Source organism: Sapajus apella, unplaced genomic scaffold, assembly GCF_009761245.1.
Source record: "Sapajus apella isolate SASKATOON/1434 unplaced genomic scaffold, GSC_monkey_1.0 scaffold18, whole genome shotgun sequence".
NCBI lineage: Eukaryota > Metazoa > Chordata > Mammalia > Primates > Cebidae > Sapajus > Sapajus apella.
Window position 1 is genome coordinate 31,537,333 of NW_022436958.1, and position 16,509 is coordinate 31,553,841.

At 43.6% G+C, this 16,509-nt stretch overlaps 1 protein-coding gene and 1 pseudogene across 2 annotated transcripts in view; both read right to left on the bottom strand.

Moving 5' to 3' along the window:
- Window positions 1-14,214, bottom strand: part of STK39 (serine/threonine kinase 39) — a 317,234-nt gene extending 303,020 nt beyond the window's left edge. The window contains exon 1 of the mRNA XM_032286623.1: window positions 13,799-14,214. Coding sequence (XP_032142514.1) covers window positions 13,799-13,997 — 199 coding nt within the window. The 5' untranslated portion in view covers window positions 13,998-14,214. The remainder of the gene's footprint in view (window positions 1-13,798) is intronic.
- LOC116557135 lies at window positions 144-13,549 on the bottom strand (annotated as a pseudogene). Its single transcript, XR_004271377.1, has 3 exons — window positions 13,324-13,549; window positions 9,857-9,921; window positions 144-1,038 (listed from the first exon to the last, which is right to left on the bottom strand). The product of XR_004271377.1 is annotated as a PHD finger-like domain-containing protein 5A pseudogene (transcript).
- Window positions 14,215-16,509: the final 2,295 nt, after the last annotated feature.

Consider the following 16,509-nt stretch of genomic DNA (forward strand, 5'->3'; position numbering starts at 1 on the left):
AAGAGTCGTTTTGTAAGGTTAAATACTTATTCCAATACAAATATCACTGCTTCAAACACGTTTAGAAGCCTCTTAAAAGCAAATTAATGTCACCTTAGAAAATTAGTCTCATTTCTTCATAGGAGGACTGATAGAAATGGCTACTTTTTTTTAACCAGAAAATAAACACTAACTTTATTAATATAATAGCAACAGAACAGGTTTCCAGTGTCTCAGAAGGAAAATAACATGACACCAGCACAAGTGCTGGAAGAGTAAATGCCTACATTTCTTGTTCTGATAGCTTCCCACCACACACCGAAGGTTCCTCAAGGACAGCTGCCACCAGCACTGCTGCGAGAACATGTGTTTCACCAGGCATAGCTTCACAGTCAACTCCTCAAGCAGAAGGCTAAAATATTATTTCTTTTTAGAAGATCTTGGTTGAAGGAGAACATATCAATAAGGAGAACAGATCTTTGCTTCTCGAATTCAAGAAAAACCATTAATTAATCTATCAGTTTTTCTCTCCAATACAGTGTGCCAGAGTGCTCTGTGAGGAGTCCTTTTCCATCCCTACCACGTGTCTGGGTGAAGGGAGAGGAGGGGGTGGCAAGCTGCCAGTACACTAGCAGGCACTCCTGGTGATGCTCTGGGCTCTGCTCCCTTTCTGCTAGTAGTAGTAGGCATCTTTTCTGGCAGCTGCAGCAGCTTGAGGTGGAGGGGAAGAAGGAGCCAGCCACCATTCACCTCTTCTTGAAGCCGTATTTTTTGAGTTCATAGAAGAGGTACAGATCTCTTAGAGCTCTCCAAATTGACTATCTTTGGGCAGCCATCTCTATCCTTCTCCTGGATGGTGCACTCCTTACAAAAATAGGCAGCAGAGACCTCAGGGCCTCGACAGATCACACAGCGGCCCTGGTAAGATCCATAGTTACACTCATCGCATATGCACACCGGTGTGCAGGGACACACATAGGAGTCACAAATCACACACTTGCTGTCACAGTTTTCACACAGTCTTCCAATGGCAACACCAGCCTATTTGCCGCAGAAGATCTAAGTTCTTATTTAAAATAAAATGTAGCATGAAGTCAAAATAGATACCCTCCCACACATCCCCCTGAAGGAAAAAATACTTTCTGTATATAAAAATTCTGATCTGATTAATTTAAGGTCAGTCATACCTCAGAAAGATCATCTTTCCTACTTCTGTTACTCCCTTTCTTCCAGGTAGCTCCAAGAGACAAGAAAATATTTAATTTTAAACAACTCCATATGGCTAAAAATAATTTCATTTTTTAATATGATAGACGAAATGGACTACAATGTATAAGTACTAGCAAAACAAGCATCCAACTGTAACTTTACCTGTCCTAGTCACTGGAATGTCAATTATCCCCCTTTTCCATAAAGACTGTTTAGGCAAAAATGTAAGTTACAAAGCTGCCTATATTATCTATTTCCAATGGGCTTTAAAGAACAGGACATGAAGGCCACGCACAGTGGTTCACGTCTGTAATCCCACCACTTTGGGAGGCTGAGGCAGACGAATCACGAGGCTAGGAGTTCGACACCAGCCTGGCCAACACGGTGAAATTCCACCTCTACTAAAAATACAAAAAGTTAGCTGGGCATAGTGGCGGGCGCCTGTAATCCCAGCTACTTGAGAGACTGAGGCAGGAGAATCACTTGAATCCTGGAGGAGGAGGTAGCAGTGAGCTGAGATCGTGCTACTGTACTCCAGCCCAGACGACAAGAGTAAGACTCCATCTCAAAAAAAAAAAAAGAACAGGACATGAAATTATAGCCTTCAGAAAGTCTTGCAGCATTTATGAAGACAATCGGAAAAACGGCTATAGATGAACTGACAGGCTCATCATCTCTTGGCCCTAGAGATCATCACTTTTTAAACAACTGATGGGTATTTACTTTACTAAAGGTAAACACTCTAGCCCTGATCTTGACTTATGCCAAAAATATTACTATTCTTAAGTTTATCCTAATGATCACCATTTGAAACTACACAGAAACACTTTCCCTAGTCCGATTTCAGCTACCCGACTACCCAGGAAAGGTGCCATGTTAAAAATGTTTCCACAACAACTTGTGTTTAAGGTCAGGCACTGGGTTTAAGACTTCAGAAACTTCAAAGGGCACATACAAGGAAAAATTTTAAAAGGATTACATAGTAAAACATTCTCTGTTACAGCTCCGGTCACTCAAGGGACACTAAATGTGAGAAAGTACAGGCTGTTCCTGAATTGCCCAAAATTAAACCCACTTAATCTCCCTACATAGATTTTTTTTTCCACCCCTCCTCAGTCATTAACTCCTTCTCCCAACAGAGCAGGTATCCTACCCAAACAGTGGTTACTACATTTCAATTTCTATTAAGGTACTAGTTTAAATGATGTTTTACTTGCTTTGTGACATATAACTTAATGATAAACCATTAATTCTTGAATTGGTCAAATACCAAAATGTTCCTAACTCAAAGGAAAAGAAAGGACTATGATTCAAATTCACTGTTTAAGTGACTAAAATTAACAGGGGTATTAGTTTTCCTAATTAGGGTTAATTTCAGCACTTCTTTGTAATTTCTTTTTTTTTTTTTTTTTGAGACAGAGTTTCGCTCTTGTTACCCAGGCTGGAGTGCAATGGCGCGATCTCGGCTCACCGCAACCTCCACCTCCGGGGTTCATGCAATTCTCCTGCCTCAGCCTCCTGAGTAGCTGGGATTACAGGCACGTACCACCATGCCCAGCTAATTTTTTGTAGTTTTAGTAGAGACGGGGTTTCACCATGTTGACCAGGATGGTCTCGATCTCTTGACCTCGTGATCCACCCGCCTCGGCCTCCCAAAGTGCTGGGATTACAGGCGTGAGCCACCGCGCCCGGCCCTGTAATTTCATTTTTAAACCTATATAATCAGTCCCTTCTTCACAACATAAAAGACAAACTGAAGTGATTCTGACTACCATATCCAACCCAAAGACTCTAAAGTGATTTTTTTTCAAGAAATGTAACATTTTGATATTTCTGAAAATACTGGGTTTCATTTGGACAGAATCTGTGTTTAGTCATCACAAGTACATTTCCAAAATGAGGTAAGTAGGTAAGATAAAAACTCAAACTTCAAAACTATCTTCCTAAGTCGACAGGGGTATCTGTTTCACAACACACAAGAATACTCTTCTGAAAAAATGAATTGACTAGCTTTCAGAGAGAGCACAGAGTGAAAACAAAATATTTTTAAAAATCAGGTTAGTGATGCCTGTCTCCTTTGTGTACTAAGCTGGTGGCAATACCTTCGCATGTTATTAAAAGGTGGCTTCACACTACTTACAGCCATCATCATAGTATTTAGCCAGTCTTTGAACATTTCCAAGAAATTACCATCCAGAGCCATGCAATACAACTTTCTATGATGATGTAAACGGTCTGTATCTGCACTATTCTATAAGGCAGTCGCAGCCACAATTCATTATTGAGCACTTGAAATGTGGCTAGTGCAACCAAAGGACTATATCCTATTTCTTTAGTTTTACTTAACTGTAAACAGCTACATGCGGTTAGTGGCTACCAAGCTGGACAGGGTGATGCTAGCCCCTTTCTTCTGGGAACACTGCTGCTGCTGATTGTTATAAAATATCAGTCGTGCATAAAGGACCACCTTACTCCAACTAATGCGCAGTCATGGAGTATATCTATTTCGTGTACTTTTCTTCAACCCTCAACTTCCTGCACGTCAACCTTACTTTACAACACACACCCACCTCCGACAGAAGATAACCAAAGATTAAAAACATAATCTACTGTAGTAGACCAGGCAACAGGTGATGGCTAAAATGAAGATATTGTACATTCACATATAACCTGGTTTACATGTTAAATAAACATGCCCTGATGAAGAAAGAAATACAGGTAAATAAAAATCATTTTAATGCCCCTAAAGAAGTAAGATTTTTACGGATTTCTATATAATAAATATGTTCTTAGATATATTTTTACTCTATTAAGTTTGAGTCATAGACCAGGTACAGTGGTTCATGCCTGTAGTCCCAGCACCTTGGGAGGATACAGAGGGAGAATCCCTTGAGGCCAGGAGTTTGAGACTACCCTGCACAACATGGTAAGATTCTGTCTCTACAAAAAAAAAGTCTTAATAGTAGTTATAAAATTCATTGAGTCAATAATATTTCTAACATCTTCCTTTATGCCAACAAGGAAACAATGTGATATAAGTGGAAAAAAAAAATACTGAATTAGGGAAGAATCATGAGCCTGGGATTCTAAGGACTTTGGGACCACAGGCAAGTTTCTTCAACTTTGGCCACTAGAGTTTTCAGTTACAAGACAAAGCAGCTGGGATGGATTTTTTTTCTTTGATTTTTCTAAAATTAAATTTCCTAACTCTCTTTATATTTTTGTGCCACTTCTCACTTAGAAACTGACTTACAAAAGCCAGCAATGACCTGCCATTCCTTCCCCAGGAACCCCAGGCTGCTGCTCCTCTTCCTCTGCTTTCTTGAGTCACCCCATAATTAAGCAAAGAGAGACACTGATATTGCCAGAGAGAAAGAAAGAGAGAGAGAGAGAACGAGATGATTCAAATCAAAATCTAAGCTACACAGGATAGGTCGATAGGCACCAACCCTCAAAATATAATTCTTTTCAATTCCCAGACTAAACAGAGTAGGAAATAAAGCAATTAGAATATCCCTTAGTACAAACTCTGGTTCAAACTAATACAACCAGTTCAAAACAAAATCATTACTTCTTCTAAGACCCTAGCCATCCATAGAATGATTCTGAGAAGTCTCACAACTATCATGGGTGACTGGCTTTCAAAATACTCCCCAACTGAAGAGCTATCATTCACAGGGCAAAAAGTCATCCACCTCTACTTTCTGTTTAGTATTTCTGACAAATAGCTCCAGTGGTGACTAAAGGTTAAAAACCCAAACCCCATAAATGTCAATAAAATGCATATTTTTACCTAAGAATTGCATGAGCACCCCCAATACTAGGCTTCTCAGAGTTACACTAAATGCCACTTACCTGGAAGAGGTTTGAAAATAAAATCAGGGATAATATGAATGCAGAGGTCTCTACCATTTCTACCTTAAAATGTTTTCCCATATATCAAAATACACAATCCGTTTAAAAGGTCAATTCATCTAAATCCTCAATGTTCAAGAAGTTTCTTAAAGCTAAGCCAGGGTTTATTCTCAAATAACTGTTTGGCAAGTGAGAAGAAATTTGAAATATATCATTTACTCACATCGGATTCCAAAGTATTTACGTAAATCAACTCTAGATATAAAGTACTGCCAATCCTGTCTCTAAAGGATTTTTGTTTCTCTTCTGCTTTTCAGTTAAGCCAAGTCTGAAATTCCTTTTTAATTAATATATTGATTTCTTGTCTAGTAACAAAAACTTGACCAATTAATGGTAGATGTGGAAAAAAGAAACACTTGAATCACTTCAACTAAGAGCTGTTTTGGTGTAACCTAAACAAAACCACCCTAGAGGAAAATGTAGGATTTCACATGATTACATGGGGAATTATATTTAATGAGGAAAAAAAAAAACTTTCCCAAAAAGTACACCGTAGAGGAATTATAACATCTATTAGATTGGTTTTGACTTAAAAAGAAAGACCCGGTTCTATGGTCCACACCCATCCTATCAAGTCAGTCCCTTATAATTTGTAAAAATAGAACTCCTGCCATCGTAACAACCTTTGAAAGCCACTTGTTCTGCAATTCTGCTCCTATGTTTCACCTGAAACTCTGATCACCTCCAGCAATCCTGATTCCTACACAGGAAGAGGCTCCACAGAACTTCAAGGTGAGAGTTATATATAAATACATGAATAGCAAGAGAAAGAGATCACTGGTGTACTCAAGAAAGGAAAGCTCCAGAGCTTTTGAAGGGTAGTGTGGGACTTCCCCACTCCACCCTACAATGTCTAAGTAAAGGACGCCAGAAATGTGGCAGGGAGCTCTGGGTCCTGTAATCCAGCCAGAAAGGCCATCTCTCCATCCTATGACCTCAGGAGTGCCAGGCCTCTGCCTACCTCCACAACACAGGCAGGTGGACGCACTCAAAGTGCTTACTCTTGATCTGTGAGGATTAATGAGCTAATTTCTACAGAGCCCTTTAAGCTGATTGGCCCAAACGCAACTAAATAAGCACCATCATTAACCACAGGCAAGATCAAATCCTCAGGATTCAGTGAGGCAAATTTTTAGGCGTCAGGCAAAGCTCCTCTTCCACAAGCAAGGCGGGGGGGGGGGGGGGGGGGCGGTTTTTATCCCCAGAACTCAGACCTTCATCCAAAAAACATGTAGTAAACATTTATTATGAGATGCAGGGTGTGGAGATGAGAGACCCCGTCCTCAAGGAGGACTTAACAGTCTTAGAGCCAGGCTGGCAAGGAAGAAACAATCTGCAGACAGTGTGAGAACTGCCAGGGAGGGAAAGACCCAACCGAGTCTGAAGGGCAAGCAGGGAGGGAGGCTCTAGAGGCAGATTGTTTGTGTGACAAGAAATCACTTGTTCAGGGTATGAGAAGGGAGGCCCAGTCAAGGTGCTGGTTACATGGTATATTCAATTCATGAACATGCACCAAGATACACATTTTTAATATATACACTTTTCCACATGCATATTATACTTCAATAAGGGCAATACTTAAGAAGAGACAGAGCTCTCTGCTACACAGATGAAAAATGGAAGGGTGTTGGAATGGTGGTCCAAGCAAACGAAAATCTTGCCTAGAAGAGGCATTTCAGCAACTGCAAAGGGTTCCAACTGGGTGGAGAGTCTGTCTTAAGACCAGAAATGGCAAGATGTGGCTGACAGGGGAGGCAAGAGACAATTCCCAGAAGACCCCAAGCACTGTGCTTCAAATTAGTCTTAAGGATAATGGGAGAGCTACTAAAGGGGTTTCAGCCTGGGAGCAACGTGATAAAGAATTCTGGTAGAGCAGTATCACTCTGGTAGCAATGCACATGACAGCCAGAAACAAGAATGGAAAAAAGGAACCTGGTTATGAATTTATTACAATAATGCAAATAAGAATCGATGAGGGCCTGAACAAAACCAGTGGTGGCTGACATGAAGAGGTAAGTCAGATCAAAGATTTCAAGGAGGTGGAGTATTTAGGACTTGGTGACCAGAAAGATGTGGGAAGTGGAGGAAGACAGGAAAGTATAGAATGGCCAGCAGGTTTTGCCCTTGAGGGCTCTATAGAAGACAAATATAGAAGGAACCAGATTAGGACTGAGGCAAGGGTGGAGAGACAATGAGTTTAACTGTATAAACTTCCTGTGAAAAATTCAAACGAAGACATTGAACAGATAGTCCAAACACTGGTCGATAATGAGGAGGATCCTCGACATCTGAGGTGGTAGTTGAAGCCTTAGAGATGTGGATCCTGCATCTGGGGCGGGCAGGGGTATACAGGAAGTCTAGAAGGAAGGGATGGCATGGAAGCCCAAGCAACAGCCCTTCCAGAAGCAGAATGAAAGATGGCACCTACCCCTGCAGAGAGAAGCACTACAGTGTCCACTGGCTCTGGCCACAGAAGAGTCACTGTGATTTTAGAGAGAGTAACTTGGTTCCTTCCAGGAAAGAGCAGAAGCCAGACTGCAGTGGGCTGAGAGGGAATGGGAGGTGCCTTCAAACAGTTTAGCAGTGAAAGGAAGAAAGGAGATAAGGGAGTAGCCAGAGGAGAAAGAAATAGAGAGTCTTTTGTTCTCTTTTGTCATTTAAAGATGAGAGAGGCTTGAGAATATTTATAAACTGAGGGGAAACCAGAGGGGGAAGTAAGGAGACAGGGAAGCAATGGTGATGACTTTATCTGAAAATGAAGGCCTCTGTCCTCGCACTGGCTGGGACACACAGGGAGTGTTTCTTTTAGTCAGCAGCATTTCCTGCCGGCATGGCAGCCTCCGGGCAAACTCAGAGGTGGAGGAAAAGTGCAGTCTTAGCAGGTTGTTCTCAGGCCTCTCATAATGGGTTGCTCCTCTTCAGGAACCTTCCCGCAGGATGCTCTCATCATTTGTCAGAGGGCCATTTGGCACCTAAATCCCTGAGCTGTCCAAATCGCCAGGAGCACCACAGGTCTCTTCAGTTTCCTCCTACAGCAGTGGAGGTGCAAGGGGAAGTCAGATCTCTAGGGGGCCTCTGGCTCCTCTAGTAAGCTCCTTCCAGCAGCCCAGCAGAAAGAGTGGGACTAGGGAACAACCTCTTCCCACTTCCTCCCTGCTATAAACATAGCAGAGAAACCCTTCAAGCCACTCCAGAATCTTGCCAAAGATAGGACTATGTTCTCTCCTGATAACTTGAATCTGATTAGCAAATGAAGTCTTTAGAAGTTATAGCTAAGACTAACTGAAAGCATGCTGTGTGCCAGGCACGATTCTCAGTGCTTTATATTCTCTCAATCCTCACAACCCTATTTTTATGACTTCTATGTTACCAGTGAGGAAACTGAGTGCAGACACATCTAAGTCATTTGCTCAAGGTCGTAGCATCAGTGACCGCCATTGCAGGACATGAAACAGGCCAGGCTGTTGGATTCCAGAGCCGGCACTGCTGCAACTTATCCTCAAACACCATCAGAAAATGTAGTACACAATAAGCCCTAAAAGTCAGGGAAGAATTCATAATACCATTAGTTACAAATGAAATGCATAAAGCAAGGATTCCAGTCACTTTACCATAGTTTCTTTTTACCTTGAGATCTCCCCACCAGGCCCCTGACAGCACATTTAAAAGAGTATTTCTCTTGTAAATATAATTAATGCCATTGAATTGCACACTTTAAAAACAGTTAAAATGGTACAATTTTTTGTTGTGTATATTTTACCACAATAAAAATAATACAAAATAGGCCGGGCACAGTGACTTACACCTGTAATCCCAGCAATTTGGGAGGCTGAGGTGGGCAGACCACTTAAGACCAGGAGTTCGAGACCAGCCTGGCCAGCATGGTGAAACCCCTTCTCTACCAAAAAATACAAAAATTAGCCAGGCCTGTAATACCAGCTACTCGGGAGGCTGAGGCAGGAGAATTGCTTGAACCCAAGAGGCAGAGATAGCAGTTAGCTGAGCTGAGATGGTGCCACTGCAATTCAGCCTGGGCAACAGAGCAAGACTCCAGGAAAAAAAAAAAAAAAAAAAGAAATATATATAAAGAGCCCAGGCACAGTGGCTCACGACTATAATTCCAACACTTTGGGAAGCCAAGGCAGGAGCATCGATGAGCTCAGGAGTTCAAGACCAGCTTCAGCAACATAGTGAGACCCCATCTCTTTAAAAAAAAAAAATTAGCCAGGCATGATGGTTTGCACCTGTAGTCCCAGCTACTCAGAACGCTGATGTGGGAAGGTCACTTCAGCCCCGGAGTTTGAGGCTGCAATAAGGTATGATTGTACCACTGCACTCTAACCTGGGCAACAGAGTGAAAGAAACCCAATCTCAAAAAAATAATAATAATAAATACAAAATAACATTTCTACATACATTTTTCTACTTATTAAAAAAAAGTGAAATGAAATTAAAATCAAAGCCCTGTCTTCTTTGAGACAAAGCATCTCAGGCCTCATCTAGTATTTAAAAAACAACAACAAACAAACTAATCCAGGTCAAAGAACCCACTGCAGCGGCAAGTCAGCCTGGTGTAAAGATCTGAGAGATCAGAACACACACTCAGTACTGTGGCTCCCTTATGCCTGCCCTCAGACTGCCTCTAAGATATCTATAAAAACCAATTCTAATCTCCAAACCACAGAAATCCACAGAAACTTGAGAGCACAGAGCAAAGCAGGAATGCCCGGGGCTATATACAATCTCATTTTACGAGAGGCTGTTGCTCCTTAAAGACCGGGCCATATGCACTAACACCTGGACCTGAGGAAAACACACCTGAATGGATAAACAAAGCCCCACAGGAGAAAAATAAAGCATTCAAAGGAACCCTCTGTCAAACCATGGCCAGGATTCCAAAACTCAGAATTCTTTGTGTTGACTGAGATGTCAAAATTGTTACTTTTTGGTCATTCTAAATGACCACCCAGGAAAAACGTGAAGCAATGCTGAGAAATCTAGTACAAAACTACATAAAGAAAGGTGCATCCTGCAAAAAAATCTAAGAAAATCAAACATATGCTGAGGCAGGAGTCTAGTGTTTCTCAGAAGAAAATCAGCAAAGATAACAGCACTGCTGGAATCACCTGATTCAAATACAGAAATTGGTACTTCAATGACTACCACTCTTTGAATGAGAAGTTCATTGAGGGTGCTCCATTCCATTACGGATGGCCAAGTAAACACTTAGATGATTCACATTCATTCCCTGTTTAGCAAATCTAGGTAATATTAACGCCACCAACAAATAAACTAAGTTTTCAACTGCCATAGCTTTAAGCGTCCCTTATACTTCTCCAGGTAGGGGTACCTACCTCTGGGGACTCAACTCACCCCCAAATTCCTTCTTTAGAGAGGTAAGGAACAAAGATTAATAAGGCTGAAGAGTATAAACAGGTTGGAAAGCCTCCAAAGAGACAGAAATATTTGAAATCTACTAAAATAAGGATATCGATGGCTAAAAGAAGGAATTTAATAATTTCCAACATTTTTAACCCCTCTGTAAATATAAAGCTCCCTTCAATCAAATTTACATCGTTTCCAGGTCATGAATAAACTTCTGAACCAGAATACTCCTAAGAGCATTACAATTTCTCCACTGACCTTTTAAAACACAACAACAATACAACAAAGAGAAAACTTTATTTTTAGGCTTGCAAAATCCTGTGCTTATTTTTCTAAAACAAAAGTCAAACAACTGAACCTGCTTTGTTTGGATTTTAGCAAACTTATTCTCTCCTAATCCTGGGGACCCCAAGGAAATGAGAAAAAAAAAAAAAAAAAAAGTGCTCCACGCCGGTGCCACACTGGAAAGTTAAAACACGGTGCCTCCTTTGGCTTTCTGCTCAGGCACATCTGAGCCTCCTGCTGCTGGTCATGGTTCACACTGCTGGAGTCATATTATATGACACCTGCTGTATGTCGGGCAGGTAGAAGCAAAGGCTGTCAACTGGCATTCATGTTGAAACTGGTTCAGTGTTTGAACTGCTAACTTCTGCATGTAATGTTTAAGCAAAAGTGCTCAGCCACAAGTTCAGTCTTAATAACTCAACTAGCATTAAACCCTAAATAGAAATGGGTTTGCAATTCCCTATAAACATTAAGCCATTGCAAAAAAAAACCTATTCCAGCAATTTGATTTTTCAGTAACAGGGCCTCCACACAGGCCATCTCCTAGTTGGGAAAATGTGAGATAAACTTTAAATGCAGAAAAGCCCTTTCCACAGTGCAAACGTGCAAAAGTCAGGGTAGAGTAAGCAGGTGTTTTTGTTCTCAAATTCCTCAGGTAAATCTTTTTTTCCAATCAATTGACCAATCATAATTAACAGGGCTAAAACTGCAAACAGAAAGAAGTCCTGCCATTAATCTCACTCAACTTAAAGTAAGATTTTATTATTTCACAAAAAATACTGTTTGCAAAAGGCAACGTTTGTATTTTAACCCTAATAACTAATCAAGTAGGAATATACATTGATTATAAGTTCTTCCAGTCCTATGGACTCTATGGAAAATTATATGACAGATACCATTATTAAACTTTTACAGCCCACCTCTTCCTGTCAGGGACGGAGTTCACAGATGGTTAGTGAAGGCAATAATGGAAATAATTAAGTACCTTACAAACTCAGACTTCAAAATCCAGCTCAAATATGACCTCTACTAAGAAATACTCTGCTTCCTTCTCTCTCCTGGCAGTCACTCCCTCCTTTGGGCTCCCCCAGCACTTACTTATCACATCCTTTAGGATCCTTTTCCCATGTTTCTTAACAACTCATGATGTCCTTGAGGGCTGGGATCACTTTTGTTAATGTCTATATTGCTAGCAAGTAGGGCAATGCTTGGGACACAGCAGGCCTTCAGATCTTGTTGAGCAAATAACAACTATGAGGTTACATGCTATGAGATCTTTAAAAAGAAGGGGCAGAATAAGTCACCGTATTTTGCCTTGAAAGAAACAGAAGGCTTCTCAAGGAATATTCACACTCACCTTGGAAGCAGAGTGAGATTCAGTGCACAAAGATGGGCACTCTCACAGTAGGGAAGAGCCTCTGCAAGGCAGCAAAGAATGGAAGACCAGATGTGCGGAAGACAGTGTTGTATTAAGGAAGCAATCAGTGAGAGTAGACAATGGGAAGAGGCAGGCAGGTTGAGGGTACAGGGCTTATGTGCCAGGTTAAAAAGGTTTCCATGGAATATTCTAGGCTTTGAGAAACTCCTGAAGCTATGTATTTCGGGCAGTGACATGAAGACTCATCCCTTCACAGTCTTTGCCCAAAAATTATAGAAGATCTGGGTTTTCCATGAATTTTGTCTACTAATGTCTATTATAGGAAATCTGAAGCTTTTAGATCCTAGGTTACTGCCCTGCCCAGCATTTTCTCACATATTTCTGTGTGTGTGTGTATTCTATATATACATATCTATGTGTATATATATACATATACACACACATATTTTCATCTACGCTATGTTTTATTCCACAGTAGCAGGTGACAAAAGCTCATTTAAACACCTAATGAAATTTTTGTATGTGTTCTAATTTTTTTAAGGGAGATGGAGAATAATTTTTTAAAGTGAAAGTCTTAAGATAAATATCCTGAACTCCTTTTTCATCGCTGTACTTATATACCAAGAATCTGAGAAGGCAACATCCCATCCTTGCGTCAGTAAGGTTAGACGCTGAGGGCCCACTTTACCTGGAGGCTTCCCTAAGTGACAAGGCTCTCAAACTGGATGATCCAATAGGGAAGGTTCTAAGTGAAGAGACAAAACAAATCTCCTGGCCCTTCATGTGCTTAGCCCAACGAAAAGTAACGCCAAGCCCTGCGACTTTGCCAAGTATTTAAAAATGTAAGATAAGGTGATATTTGCTAACCAGCCAGAGGCATCGAAAGGCAGGGAGCAGATCACCGACAGTCTCGGGTTTCACTTTTGCATTTCGGCCTGGACCAGAGGGAAGCATCGGCCCGGTGCAGGGCAGGAGGCCAGGGCACCCGCTTTCCCAGGGAGGCCGGACTGGGCGGCAGGCGGCGCACCCTGGCACGGAGGGAGGCGGGTACCCGGGCGCGCCGAGTAGCGCGGAGAGCCGGGCTGCAAGATGGGCGTGGAGTGGTGGCTGTCAGGGAGAGAGAGGCCAGCATCCTCCCCGGCCTCGGGAAAGCAATGGGGCCTCCGCGTTACCCGCGGCGAGAGGGTCACGACGGGAGGCAGAGGCGCGGCTGAGCCCGCAGAGTCCCCCAGGACGCGGCTCCCGGGGCGCGGGGGCACTGGAAGCCCCGGGCGGCGCCCCCCGCAAACCCACCCCACCCGCGCCTGCCTGTCCGCGTGGCCACCGGCCACGAGCTGCGGCCCCGGCACGCTCCCGCTCCACCGCCCCGGCGATCCGGGAGATAAAAGTTTGCAGCATGCGGCTCGTCTGCAGTGCGAGTCACATCCGCCGCGCCGCCTCCTGCAGCACCAGCGCTCAGAGAAAGAACAAATATATTTTTTAAAAAAAAACTGTTGAAGCCGGTAGGCCCAGAGGCCGGCTGCTCTGCCTCCCGGGCATGCAAGCAGGCGAGCCCAGCATCCCGCGCCCCCTCCCGCCCCCGGCCGCGCCTCCCGCCGGGCCTCCGCGCCCGGCCTGAGCCTGCCCCGCCGCGCCCGCCGCACTGACCGATAACCTCCTGCAGCTCGTACGCGTCCCTGCAGATGGGCCAGCCGACAGCCTGTGCCGCCGGGGCCGGGGCCGGGGCCGTGGGCGCTGCCGGGGCCGGCGCTGCTGTCGCGGCCGCGGGGACCGCCGCCGCCGCTGTCACCGGGGCCGCCTGCTGGGGAAGCTGGACGTGCACAGGCGAGCCGCTCGGCTCCGCCATGATGCTGCGGAGGAGAGCAGGAGGACGCGCCGGCCGGCGGACGACCTTCCACTTGAAACTTCCTTTGCCTCGCCGCCGACACCTCTCGGCCGGCGCACGCCCTCCCCGCCCGCCGTCGCCGCCGCCGAAGCCAGCCACGAGGGGAGGGAGCGAGGGAGGCCGAGCAGGGCGGAGGGAGGAGGCAGCGCCGGCGGAGGCGGGGAGTGGAGGAGGCGGCGGCCGCCGCGCTCGCCGCGCGTCTCGAGCCTCGCGCGCGCTGTTCTCCGCCTCGGCGAGGGGAACCGCCGCCCCGCCGCCCCCTCCCGCTCCGCTGGCGGCCGAGGAAGTTCCCACCAAAGGGGAGCCAGGCCGCTTTGTGTGAGCTTTCAGGGCCAGCAGCCCTGGTTCTCCTCCTCCCTCGCAGCTCGCCCTGCGCCTTCGCCCCAGACAATCAGGCTCGCCAGAGGACGCCCCCTGGGGACCCCGAGGGCTGGGTCGTTGAACGGCCGCCAGATTCTCACATTCGGAATTCTGCCACCAAAGAGAACCTGAAGTTCGCTTACAAGTTAACGAGCGGGACACCTACACGGTGTCCCTTTGCAGGACACCAGTCAGAAAATAACACAAGTTGTGACTTTCTCGCGCTTTACCTGCCAGTATCCCTTTACCACCTTGTCCAATCTAATAGCAGTCTTGCTAGTTTTTCTTAAATGAAACTTGATTCCTTAGATTCCGGACTGTTCACAGACTTTATTTTTTTCCAAGCCACTTGGATCCCAAGGAGGCGATTTTAAGGGGCTATGGAGTTAGAAATAAGACATGGAGGAGAGGTTTAAACAGTTTATTCAAATTCTACACCCTTAATAACTTTCCATATTAATTAGCCTGAGAGGACACTGGGGCCAGACATTAGGGGTTTTCTTTAACAGAGTATACTTGGTGGGGAAATAATTTATTGAGGCATGAATAAACCGTTGAAAACTTTTAATTAATTGTTGCTTTTTCAACACCCCAAAAATAACCTCATCTGTAAAACTGCTATGGTAAAACCATAGGTCTTCCTAATTATAGGTGTTATATACAACAGTGAATGTGCTCTGTGTTCCCTCCGTGGAGGTGACCAGGATCCACCATTCTTGTCTCCAGCGGAAACAGTACAGTAAACCAATAGTCGTGTTTGTCAAGATTATCTTGTCTGGTTCCCATTGCTAGGACTACTGAAGAAATAGGTAAGAATAATGACCATGCAATAAAAACTCTAGGGGAAATCATGATTTTGTCTATCGAGTGTATGTACAGAAGTCTCCCTAAAATTTTTGAAAGATTATTCAGAAGAAACCCAGAAATTTATTAGAAAATTGTCTAATGAAAACATTGGTGTTCACTGAAGATGAGGGCACTTAATCTCTTGGAGTATTACGAACAGTTGGAGTAAAGCAGCTACCTCGCTTTAATCTTGAAGCAGAAGTTCATGCTGAAGTGTATGTTCTTTGATGCAGAGGAGTCCAAAAACTGTCTTGATGGTCATGTCTGTCAAGAAACCATGGCTGCTCACCTCTTCAAGTGCTGCCTCCATCCTACCCCAAAGAACTTTTAAGGACTGTTGTTAAAAGAAAAGAAAAATAATCAAATTACTCTGACTTCCACTTTGTCATATGAAGTTCTGTTTTTGAGTTTCAAACCGTGAGGTGGGATTGTGAAGGCTGGGAAAGTTCTTGGGACTTCGTAGGAAAACATGATGTTGTCAAGATCAATATCACAGAATTGAATCAAACACGGATCAGTTAGTCTCCCACAAAAAACAACTGTTCCACAGTCACAGACCACATGTCTGCCTCTAGCCAACCACTTTCCAAATGGCTACCAGGATGAAGATTTGCTTGAGTGGATGACTCAGTGCAGATCCATCACTTCTTCAGTAAATCGGTTTAAAAAAGAATGTGCCCTGGCATTGCCCTTTGGCATCATTTTTATAAATGAAGAATGGAACATGAATATTTTTAATTATACAAAAGCATCAGATTTAATTTTTCTGTAAACAATTGGGTAAAATGGTACTTAAAACTTAGAAATATATGTATTTTAAAAGTATTCAACTGATAGGCACTTTTCCCTGAAAATCCATTACTAAATTTAAGTTGAAAGATGGTGACGGAGGCGGGTGCCTTTAAAATATAAACAAGATTTATTCCAATGCATAAAGAGTACATTCAGTGAGCATCGTTAAAAATAGAAAGGAAAAATAAGGGTCTAAATTTTTCAAAGTGTATCCAATTGCCTCATAATGTGTCAGGGTTTCTCAGTCTCAGCGCTCTTTTGTGCTGGGCAGTTCTCTTCATTGTAGAGGTCTGTTCTCCTGTGGTATGGTCCGAATGTTTCTGTCCCCCTAAAATTCGTATGTTGACACTTACTCGCCGATGTTATAGTATTAAAAGACTTTAGTCTTTAGCCGGAGAGTGGGTCATGAAGACAGAGCCCTCCTGAGTGAGATTAGTGCTCTTATAAATGAGGCTGGAAGGAGCTTGATGACTCC